At 34.6% G+C, this 12,452-nt stretch overlaps 2 protein-coding genes across 4 annotated transcripts in view; one reads left to right on the plus strand and one right to left on the minus strand.

Annotated features, from left to right (window-relative positions):
* Nucleotides 1-9,839, plus strand: part of gogo (thrombospondin-1 like protein golden goal) — a 38,538-nt gene extending 28,699 nt beyond the window's left edge. Inside the window, exons 7-8 of the mRNA XM_035349273.2 lie at nt 998-1,369; nt 8,562-9,839. Coding sequence (XP_035205164.2) covers nt 998-1,369; nt 8,562-9,202 — 1,013 coding nt within the window. The 3' untranslated portion in view covers nt 9,203-9,839. The remainder of the gene's footprint in view (nt 1-997; nt 1,370-8,561) is intronic.
* A 25-nt stretch (nt 9,840-9,864) lies between these two features.
* The window catches only part of LOC118191114 (multidrug resistance-associated protein 1-like), a 53,422-nt gene continuing 50,834 nt past the window's right edge, over nt 9,865-12,452 (minus strand). For all 3 annotated transcript variants that reach the window (XM_085808676.1, XM_085808675.1, XM_085808677.1), the window contains one exon: nt 9,865-10,170. In XM_085808676.1, coding sequence (XP_085664802.1) covers nt 10,107-10,170 — 64 coding nt within the window. In that variant the 3' untranslated portion in view covers nt 9,865-10,106. The remainder of the gene's footprint in view (nt 10,171-12,452) is intronic.

Genomic DNA, 12,452 nt, shown 5'->3' on the forward strand with positions numbered 1-12,452 from the left:
TCTTCCAGAAACGAGGCTTGGTTATCCTAATCTCTAGATTTAAATCCCAGTGACTTCTGGCTTTGTAGGATTTTTCAACGTTCAAGTACATTTATAGAGTCATTAGGTATTATTTGAAGCAGAAATACATGAAAAATAAGCAATGCCCTCGCCGAGACTCGAATCTGGACGTCTTGAATACGCGCCAAGTGTACTACCGTTACACAACGAAGGTATGCTGGAAGGAGGGAGAAAATACCTTATATGCTCACCCTTTTAAAGGGGACCCAGAACTCAAATTCCTAGTGGTGACGAACCATTGTCCACTACCTTTTGGTTCGGGCTCCACTGTAGGGTCATTAGGTTATTTTGAGGAAGGAGTGCAGGAAAAATGAGCAATGCCCTCGCCGGAACTTGAAACTGGACCTCTCGAATACGCGCCGAATGTGCTACTGTTACACCACAAAGGCATGCTGGAAGGAGAAAGAAAATACCTTATACATTTAGGAAGTGGGCACTATTTGTCTCAAACGAAGGCCAACATACTGAGGCATAGCAGTCTTTTTTTTTTTTTCACGAAATTCTTCGTGCGACTATTTATAAAAGCACATTACGATTTGGACATGCAGGCTACAAAAATGCTCCTTAGATTGTTTTCATAATTTTATAATTTAAAATTTTATTTTTTTAATAAAATTATCCTTGCAACTCCAGTTTTCTTCTAATGGAGAAAAGTTTCCGTAGTTATTTTGTTTTCAGAAATGTTTTCTTCCTATCATGCCCAGTAGCCAAATTTCATGAAGACTGGTTGATTAGAATAGATTCCAGACGCTTCTGATAAGAACCAGTTTAGTTTTTGCACACATCAGACATTTTATTTTGCAAGGAGAAAACATGATGTGATGACACTCGGAAGTTTTTAAAATCCTTTGTTTCTAAGATTACAATTTTTTAATTCTTCCTGAGTAGGAATTGTATGAATGCGTGTGAATATATCATTTCTGTGCTATATTTTCAGATGATTCTCCGACAACTACTCAGGAGCCTTTTCTACTACAATGCTCTTGTGGATGTGATAAGAACATAACAGAAAAACTTTTATTCAAGTTACTGGTATCTCACTGTGAGACGGAAGTAATATGGATCATACAAGCCTGGCCGTCAGGACACATAACTGTTGACATTGTGAATCTCGTATTTCCGTCCCCAGATTATTGGTTGACCATTCGTGACGGCAGATCTCCTCTGGGAACTGTGCTGGCCATCGTGAGACCATTTACATCTCGTTATCCTATTCATTCTTTAACAGATACTTTGAGACTGGAAGTTCATTATATTAATTCTTCTACACTGCAGGATATAGAAATCGTATGTCTAGCTACCAGATCAGGTACTAATTTAAATATCAGAACTGCTCTTACAGTGATATTTACTTTAGTTTAATGATTATCCATTTAAAAGTTTGAGTTGAAAATCTACTAGAAGAACTGAATTTATATGGATGAAATTAATCCTGGAGGCAGAAGCTTTTTAGAATACGAAAAATTTAATTTTTGTTTTCATATTTCTGTTTTGAGTTTACAAGTAAGAAGTTAACACAAACAATAACTTGCTGTCATGGAAGAAACAATTTATGTTTCACAGTAAAAGTCACACGCTGGCTTTAACTTTATAGATGAGCCAGAAGAGTATGGGGCAAAAGAATTTTCTAATTTTGAAATTCAAGATGAAATCGATGAAACTAAGGAATATTCCTGCCAGGCTTATAGGTCATTGAGGAGATTTTTTTAAGCATATGTGTCTGCAAGTTAACGATTTCGAAACCTTAATTTAGAGAGTCTCGGTTTTTTTAAGCAACATAAATTAATGAGCTCTAAAAAAGACTGAATGAGGAATTATCTTAAATCTTACACAGCAGAAAAGTCAGAAGAAAGGCGCAACGGACCCTTTATTCAATCACATATACTTGAACAGATGGCCTCGCTTGGGCTTACATAAACTTGCTCCAACACTTCTGGCTTAACTCAAACAGGTAATATCGAACTTAAAACAAAATGTAATTAAACTAGCCTAACTGCTCACAGGATAATTTAACTCGCAGGAAGGGTCTAACTTGTAGTCGCAGACGGAAAAAGGCTTAATGTCTAGAAGCACTCAGTGCCACATAATCAAATTGTTAGTAATTCAGAGTAACAACGGGGGTCTAGTTAAGATTGAAATAGTTCAGATCACCAGAAAAAAAACTCCTTCAGTTAAAAAAGTAATAATTAAGTTACTTTTTAAGGAAACTTACAAATAATTTGAATTAATTCTCAGCTGAAATACTAAGGCTGTTCGCGCACTTTTTTAGACGATTTTCGTTGTAATTACAGAAATATTTTACCTAAAATTTTTATGTTTTAAATGCTCTATTTCATAACTCTTATTCTTCACTATCTTTATACATCGTAATTTCCAAGACAATAAAACCTTTTATGGTATTGGAAGAGGTATTTTATCCCATTGCTCTCGAACAGCTTTCCAAAGTCCAAAGAGGTTGTAATTCGGCGTTTAGACAACCCGATTTTTAAAAGTCCAAAAGCCTAAATATACATTTCTGATAGATCAGAGGACTTAGCAGGAATGTGAGAAGGGTTTGAGCCTTGATACCCGTTTCTTGTTTCATTTCTTCCCGGAAATTAACAATAGACTGACGTGTCGCTGCTTGCTTTGTCTTGATGCGGTTCTACTGATTGATCATACTGTGCGTAAAAAGAAGGTATTTCATATTTGAAAATTGGGTATAAAATATATTTTTGATAATACGTGAAGTTGATCTTAAGACTTTTATCCACTCTTTTTATTTTTAATTGCTGTTTTATCAAAAATCAGCGACAACCATAAATCCTTTAGAAAACTTCCTTTAGATTCCTTGAACCATGTTTTAAGATTTTTTCCCCTCCTATTTGATGATAATAAATGGATCTCCTTTTATTGAAGTCATTTAAGTACATCCAAGATTTGTCTACTGTGACAACATTTTTCAAATTTTGTCCGGATAATTATTTCTTATAAAGAATTCTGCAGCGCGTTCTGCGATATGTTGCGGAGAAAGACAATGCACATTATGTTTTTACTCCTTTTAAAGATTCAAATCAGCTAATTATCACTGTGTTTACAGCTGACAATGAAACTTTAATAATTTTTCAACTGCCTTTTGACTTGGCGGGTTTTCTATTAAATATTAAAAATTCTTACATCTGCAACATTCGAAACATTCCGTTTTTCCCTTGGATATGTATTTGAAGCAATTTTTCCATTTGAAGCTAAGTTTTGACGTATTTTCCCTTTATTTTTACCTATTTTAGCTTTTATATATCGAAATGCCATGGCTCTCATAACGTTTTTTTAATAACTAGATACCTATATTTTTTCAGCTCTGACCTGAAGTCGACGTGGCAAGCTTAACGGCAAGAATAACGCAGCGCCGCAGAATACTATTCTCAAGAGAATCAGTTAGCAAACATGGCCTCCAGGACATGCGCGGGACATGCTCTGATTCTAAAATCCTCCTTTAAATGTCATCTCCTTTCTACTTCATTTGAATACACGCGAACCAGAAATTTACATTCTGGCAAGAAAATGGGAAACGAGAAAGACAGTAAGGGACATTAAATGGTTAGCCTAACTAAACGAATCCTTATAAGACACTACAATGGAATCTTACACCCTATTATTTCTTAATTAAAACCTTTTATGTAGATATATTTTAAGTAAAAATTCAAATGAAAAGATAATTGTTACATAAAATAAAGAACAATAAAATTTTACAACTTTATTTGACAATACAGTATATATTCTATGACTTAAAACAAGATTACTAAAGTATAAAAGTATTGCCACATCCCGTCACAGAATAAATAAATATTTAATAACGCGGTTTTGCACATAGGTTATTTTAAATTGATTGAATATGACAAGCGCTTTTATAGAATTTTATCGGTATACGTTTTTAGTTTAATTTTTCCATCGACGAACCAATTTTTTTTTTCGGCACACAAGGGTTAGCCCAATGTCTGCAGCATACTGGACCGCTAGTATATTCGGCTCTGCGATGTAATTCAACTAAATGGGTCAACCTGTCACGAGAGTAGAATTTATGGTAGATTTCGAGAGTAACATGTGTAGTTTCATCACTGCAGTCTATTAGACATCTTACTACTGCTCTTGCATTTTCACCACAGTGATATGAAAATACACCCTTTCTAAGCATTAAATAAAAATCGAATTTACATAAGAACAGTTGGTTTTATGTTAAAAATTTTGTAGCAAAACCTTTCCAAAATATTGGATTTTTATGGTGTTTCTTACATTATTAACTGCATATCATCCATTTGCTTTGGTAAGTGTTCCAGGGCAGTAACATTGCAGTGCCATATAGTGGTGATTGAAAATGCATAGGTCATAAGTGAAAAATGGCTTGAAGCTTCCCAGTGTCTTTCGGATTCATTTAATTTTAACAAACTATCTAAATTTATTGCACTACTCCACTCAGATGACTATGGTGACTTTACATGCTGACCACCAGTATCCATTGATCTGTGGTGACTGATGCGTATGTCACTGATAAATATCTTGTAAGTCAGCGGTAGGCAACTTCAACGGGCAATGGTGTATTTTTGTTTAATTTTATTTTGAAATTTTTCTAAATTCACTCTTATGCTTGAACGTCAAACTTGTCCATTATTTTAAAATTAAACGTTATGCTTGATTTTCACTGTTAAATCTACTTAAATTTATCTTCCCACACTGGTGCCCATTTTTACCTGTGTGGGACAATAATTGTCAAACTGTGGGTCATCAATGACCATCAGCCTTTCTGGGCTGCAGTGTGCTTCTACTTTATTTTAATTTACAATTCTATCTAAGTTTACTACACCATGCTACACCAGGGATTTATGGTTTGTCATAAGTGACTGTCTACCTATATGCTCCCGTTGATCAACAAATTGTAATGACCATTTATGAACTTTCAGTTTCATTAAATTTGAACATGTTTCTAAACTTACTGCTCTCTCCCACACTCCGACATGTCGGTTAACCTCAAGTCATCCTCAATTTGTAGGCTATTAGTGATCAATAACATTGACAGGCGTGACTGACCAAAAGCTTTGATGGGCAGAGATTTGCTTCTATTCAATTTAAATATGTATCTAAATTTCTTGTAGTACCTCAAACTGGTGATATATGAGTTGACCCAACTGACTTTCAGCTTATAGATTTCTTGCAACCAAGTCTTTTATATCCTTCGATTTAATTCTGAAATATATCAAAATTTATTCTATTGCCCCAAAGTTGTGTCCATACAGGTAATCCTCAAATTGGAAGTCAAAATCGCCAACATCGGTGACCTTGATGTTTATGGATGTGTCTACGGATTTAATTTTTATTTCAAACATATATCTAGTTTAACTGCATGGTCACACACTGATAATGCATAGGTTGACCGAAACTGACCGCATAACTGTTGGTCATGAGTGACCAACAATGTTGATGGGGATATGTATCCTTCGATTTAATTTTTAATTTAAAGTATATCTAAATTTATTACACTGCCCAATAGAGATTTAGTTTAATTAGTTTAAATTTCTGTCTAATTTTACGTTACTTTCCCACACTGGTGGCGTATGGTTTGACTCCAACTGACTCTTAATATATAGGTCGCTAGTAACCAATAGCCATGTTAGGCACTATTGTTCCCAGATTTTATTTCATTTTAAAACTTTATGCAAATTTTCTACCTCATTCAACATCGGGGATTCATTGATTATTTCTAACTGACACTCAGTCTGTAGGCTACAGCCTTGATGAGCATCGGAATCTTCAGATTTTATTTTTGTTTAAATATTTGCCTAAATTTACTGCACCGCCCTATACTAATGACATACGTGTCGATCTTCAGTGACACTTCAAACTGTAGATCACACATGATTAACAACCGTAACTGGAACTATTATGTTTCAGTTTAATTTTAATTTAAAATACATTTATATGCCGTTCACCACCTCACGCTGGTGATTTATTTGTTGGCCGCAAGTAATTGCCAACCTGCAAGTAACTTGCGATTTTCACGGTCACCTACGGTTAAATTATTTAATTATCTCCCTAAGTGATATAATTATACAATTTGTATTAAATCAATATGATAGGTTTTATTCATATCTGAAGCATAGGATATTAAAGATATTTCCTGATGCTATATATTCTATAGTAGGTAGAGAAACGTTTTTAAACTTTGTTTTCGTAATTTTGGTATTTTACAATGAATTTTTACTTTCTATTTCTTCCAAATTAGCGTTATTTTTCAGCTGAAGTAGTTTTAATCAAACTCCATTAAGAGCTGTCAAACACTATATGTGCCAATTTACAACGTTACAACTGTATAGGCGAGTAGTGGTGAAGCAGATAAAACCATTGAACGCTAGTAGTTCCGCCCAGGAACGAGCTAGTTGTGCGTAGAATGTCTCCCAGAAAGTATTTCGGTAGATGCATCAAACTAATATTTTGCTGTACTTAAATTATATCCATATTTTACCTAATTACATGTCAGTCTTTAATTATATTTTATTGTTTCAAGCCGTACTTTTATTAAAATTGATAAAACCAATAACTAAGATTTATGTGTTCAAGAAAAGGAACAAATGTTACTGCAATTTCGTACAGTTAAATACTCCAAAAGCTTGAAGCACATCATTTATTATTAATTACAACAAGATGCGTATAAATAAATTAACAGTAGTCTCAATGGTAGAAAAGTGACAGGCAAAGTGATATGTTATAATCAGATACCTTGTTACGAATAACATTATAACTGTCATGAAATTGGTATTTGTTTATCATTCTATGTTATATCAGCAGGTTTTAGATTGGTGCTGGCTATAGTCCGCATTGGCAGACATGGCTCATGCTACATTGCCTCAAAGTGGTGTGGTGTGGTGTATTTAATTACGGCAAAGCACACTAGGGCTATCTGCCTAAGGGAAGGGATGCCTTCGTGGAGGACTTTCTAAGGGAAACTGGCTCGTATACACGTTACACATGGGGAAAACCACGAAAACACCCATGCAGCCAGCCCGTTCGCAGGATTCGAACCTCGGACCGAACTACCAGTGTTCAGCGACTTTACCGCTTGGCCGCTGGTGAGCCACATTGCCTCAAAGAGAACGTACCACACCATGAAAAACCAGCGCAGTTTTATCCAAGTGTTAATGGGAGTACGCACATACAAATTATGCCAATTATTGCATTTCAGGTCCATACAGGATTTCCTGCAGGCACTTGACCATAGAGGCACCGGTCCATAGAGGCACCGGTCCACACAGGCACCGGTGCTAGCGGCCGCAGTCGTCTGGACCTTTATCATGGAACCGTGTTTTAAATCATATCACCTTCTCACTGCTAATACATGGATACGATAAAAACAACAACATTGGCATTTGAAAGTAGATCAGACTGTTTGCGCACGAGTTCTAAACATTCAAATAACGCGCGAAGCCCCCAGTTTGACACCGTCACGGCTATATTACGCGATTTTTTATGCAGTTTTCTGGTCTCATGTATGTGAAAGACGATTCAATAAGTCTTTTAAGGGTTTTTAAGAGGTCAAAGGAGGATAGAGATTACCTCGTCTCTCAAAACACGGACGGATTCATGATGTGCTTCATTTTGGGCGTCTGTGCTGCTGGTTGTTCCTTGCATCTTATTGCAAAGGATATGCAGATTGATCTAAAATTATTGGTCGGCAGTGGATGGACCTAGAAAGGAAATGTGAAGCGTCGTAGAGGATTCTGAAGTAAGGTGACGGAAGTTGGAGACTGATAATCGCCGCAGATGATCGCCACGCCTTATCTGACCCATGGTCCACAATCAGTATTATTTTGAGAAGTGCACAGGTGTTTCCATCAGTCCAATATTCATGCCGACAGTTTTACGATGGTTGGCTGGTGCACATTTAATAACCATCTATCCTTCACAAAAGCTTCTTTTAGCAGCGAACCATCATCGTAAACATTTGAAATATGCCGCACAAGAGTAGCATAGGGTGCCGAATGTGATAATGTCATTGATGCGGTATAATGATGTAATTTAAGAACGTACTGCTCGAAATGTTTTACCTACCCTGTATATCTAAGTAAGTCTTAGCGTACAACTAACATCTTAACGTACAAATAAGAAAGTCCAACGTTGTCTATTTTTGAAAATAAAACATTTGTTAAGACCGATACACTTGATTCAGTTTCTAATCATTCTTTCATGGTGTGGCACTCTCTCTGCCAGGCAGTGCATGAACGCAGAGTGCTAATTTTAGCATAAACTAATTATAAGAGAAAATATCAGGCCACCACATTTACTTGTAAAAGGTATTACATTTAATTCTGTTGATTGGAAAGCCTGAACACTAACCATCCTATTATAAAACGAATGATGAATATTTGTATTTCAACAGAGCTTATAGTTCGTCTTTTGTATATACAACCAGTTTACTTTATTATCTGTTATAATATAGTTTTTTATCATTTATTTCTTAACATTTTCCCTTTCAGAGCGTCCGAGGGAAAGCCTTGCTATGGTTCAACAAAATATGAATACCCTTTCATTTAGCAATCTATCTGCCGTCCATGTGACCATCATAATGCTAGCTACTATCATCTGCTCTACTATTGCCTTGTTGATCATATTCCATTTTTGGCGACAGTACAAAGTGAAATCCGTGACAGAAAGCTCTCGAAATCTAAGCTGCCCAGAGCTTCAAACTTCCACTTCAGAGTTGTCCATAAAGTCTCCGTCCGCTAGTCCTGAAGACTATCTTTATAATAGCTTTATTTTCCGTTCATCTACATCCCTCCAGCCGAAGCTCAAATGGGATAAATTACCTGCAAAAGTCGAACATACGGATACCTCATCACCAGTGAGGCGGAGAGGTCGTCCTACAAATAAGAGTAATCAACGTGAAAGTGCAACTCCTTTAACTGCGTCTGTGTCTGAACTGTCTACTACTGGCTCAGAAGATGGCCTCGAGTATGATTATTATGATTATGGTTGCCACCAAGAGCCAGGATCGTTTTTTTGCCCTGATCCTGTACTCCTGGGATGGCCTCCCTTTATACCTTTACCACCTCAAGGCATGGAAGAATTTGGTGATTATCCTTTGCAGCATTTTACACCATCTCCAGATCATTCGTAAGTTGATTGTAAATATGAAAGAAAGAATGTGCGATCTTTTTACAAAGCTCGTTGGATCTACTTTAGATACCAAATTAAGAGAGAACAGAGAATTTTAATCTAGTCAATATATAGTTAGGGATCAGATGACATATCATGCGTTAATGTCATAAAGATTACAAAAATGTTTGTTTCTCATTCTTGTTTTAGTTATTGACACGTAACTGAACACCTTTTTGTGATATTTTTTTTTTGTATATCAGATTTTTATATTCATTTATTTTATATTAAAATATTTAATTTGTTTAATGATTCATGGATACATTTGCATTATCAAAGCCTAATTATGATGTTAAAAGACTCTAAAATTTGCTATTTTATGTATTTTCCTTAAAATTAGCCTGCATTAAGAGTAGTTGTTTTACTTTATCATGCTTTGAACTTAATATATTTTGTGAACATATCAACCTCAAAACTGTATTATCAGTGCATATAATACAGTCATCTATTTTTGTTGCAATATTTACTATTTTATTGGAAATCTACTATCCTGTCCGATGTCAAATTTCAAGCACTTTTAAACTGTCATTTTATGCCATTTTATTGACGTTGAATTTACAATGTATTTGTATTTGTGCGAAATAAAAACAAATCTTCCATTATGTTCCATAAGAATTCCATTCCTTAAAATTGAAGATACTTTTTTAATAAAAGTACAAAATATTCATAAATCAACTATGAATGTATCAAATGCTAATACACAGTTAACACTTAAAAATGTTCAAATTAGTGAAAGAGAAAATAAATATGGTCGTGAAGTATATTTTACTAAAACAAATATGATATGAATTTAGCAAACGCAGGCAAGTTGTTTTTAAAATCTTTCGTATCCTTAAAAAGTGCTATAATTTTGTATGCACTGGGCTTTATATTGACGTCAAGTTAGAAGAACTATCTTCTGTTACTTCTCCACTTGAAATTTTGATTATCCTGAAATATATTAAAAGTAAGACATTAGCTTTTTATATTGAACAGACGGATACATAATAAAGAACGTAGAAAAACATTTTGAGATTCATTGAAAGATTTCAGCAATATAAGAGTCTTATTGTAAATGTCATAAAGAACTTATTTTTGCGCATAAATGTGAGTCGAATGCGAATTCAGCAATGGGTTCAAGATTTTCGCCTGTATACGAAATTGTATGCTCAAGAAAAAGTTTAATTACGCATTTTTCCAATGACTCCATATTATGCAGTTTAAAAAAACTGCAGCAGTTAAAAGAAGATTATATTTTCAGGTATCTTTACATTACATGGTGTCTTAATGAAGCGGTTTCCAAGAGCTTCAGTTAGCGGATCCTTTTTTTTTAGAATCAAAGGCTTACTCTGTATCTTACAAGCTAATGGTGTTTAAGAATAATGTTAGGGAGAAGATAAAGAGATAATTAGTAAATGAACGCGTAAAAGAGCATATCTAAACAGCATCAAAATTTCCATGCAAAGAAATTATTTTACAAAAATTTATAATCTACTCTAATATCTTAGTTTCTGAACTACGAGCCTATACCCATAGTTTTAAACATATTATTGGTGGGAGCAGCAATAAAAAACATCCATATAATAAACTCATATTTTTTAGTTAATCATTATATCCAACTCAATTAAAATACATATTCGTTCAATATTTGCTATGAAAATTTTTTATTATTCTTAACAGAAAACAATTTCAGTTTCAATTTTATAATTAGAGTGCACCGTATTGCAAGAGTAGGCCTAAATTAATACATAACTCAAAATAATACATAAACATTTAATGATATACTACATATGATTGCAATTTTCGACATAGCTCTCTTTTTTAAGTTCAGTTGATGACAATTGGAAGCGAACATCTGGTTCTGTATTTAAGCTATTTTTGTAGCTGTATAGGCGGAGAACTTTGCTTTACAGAGACAGAGATATGTAGTTGAGAAAAGCAGAAATAAGAAACACTAGTTTTGCTTTTTCTGATAAGATTTTGAATTTAATTTGTAAACATATCCAAAAGTTCAGCAGTCTTTGGCGCTGAAACGCGAATTTTAGTTCGCTGTGAAATGCCAAGTCTATAAAGATTTCGCACTCTGCTGAATTTAACCTCAGTGGCTTTGTGTTCACGCTGAACATATAAAGAACTCACTAAAGGTCATTAGGCACCTTATTTTTAATTGTTCAAAATAATATTCATCATTGTTTGCGAAAATATTCTCCCGTGTGATCAATCTGAGGTATGCCTGAATTTCATGATAATGTACTGGATGAATTTGAAGGTGAGGCTTCTTCATTTATTTGAATATAATATGTGATATTGAAACTTTTTCTCGCTCTTTGCGCAACTTATTTGCTCGCTCTTTCTTTTCTTCATTTATCTAAATAGCTGCTCTCTCTCTTCTCTGTTTCAATAATTTTTTTTTCGTTGACTCATTTTAAAATTTTATTAATTTCAGTGAAACAGAATTTACAAAATGTACAACCATTCACGACCACTTCCAACAAGCAACTGATGCACGGCCACTCATTGTGCAAGCGCACAATGTATGACGTCATCAAAATTCCCGAGAATTTTTTAAAATTTGTTTCTCAGCTGTGGCTAAACCGTTTCTGAATTTCTTTCTTAGTTGTGGCTGAATTCCAAATTTGAAAATTTATTTTGTATTTTGTAGGGTACACCTTCGACTATCAAATGAAACATAAACCAACTCTCTATGTTTTGTAGTTACGGAGATTTAAGCGTTTGCATAACCCGCAAAAAGCATCATAATTTTTTCTTTCCACAAATCACCATAGAGGAACGTAAGTCTACGTTAAATATAATGAAAGGATACATATCGTGGGTTCTAATCAGAACGTGGGTAATGTACAGGATGTATAAAATGCAACATATATTATCATACGCAGATGTCATATCAATATATCTACGAGACAGGAAAAACTATGCTGCTTTTTGCGGGTTATGAAAACTTACATGTTTGTAGGAAACTAGAGAAGTTTAATAGATTTATGAAATAAGCTCCAGACTCAACGAATGGAATTTCTATTCCTTGCTGTGCTTTCTTTGCTACATCACGATGGGCATTTTGTGCAATTGTGTAGCGAGGTAACTATTATTCAGAGTATTATTGAAACTGCAGTTAAACATACCGCTAGAGCGCTATTAAAGTCAGTCTTTTGTAGTTCTCTAGGTGACTCCTGGCACTCGTCCTTTTTTTTTAAGGGCCGGACATGTAATGGCTA

The sequence above is a fragment of the Stegodyphus dumicola genome, chromosome X1, assembly GCF_044657685.1.
Source record: "Stegodyphus dumicola isolate Sdum_Otavi_A_Nest chromosome X1, ASM4465768v1".
NCBI lineage: Eukaryota > Metazoa > Arthropoda > Arachnida > Araneae > Eresidae > Stegodyphus > Stegodyphus dumicola.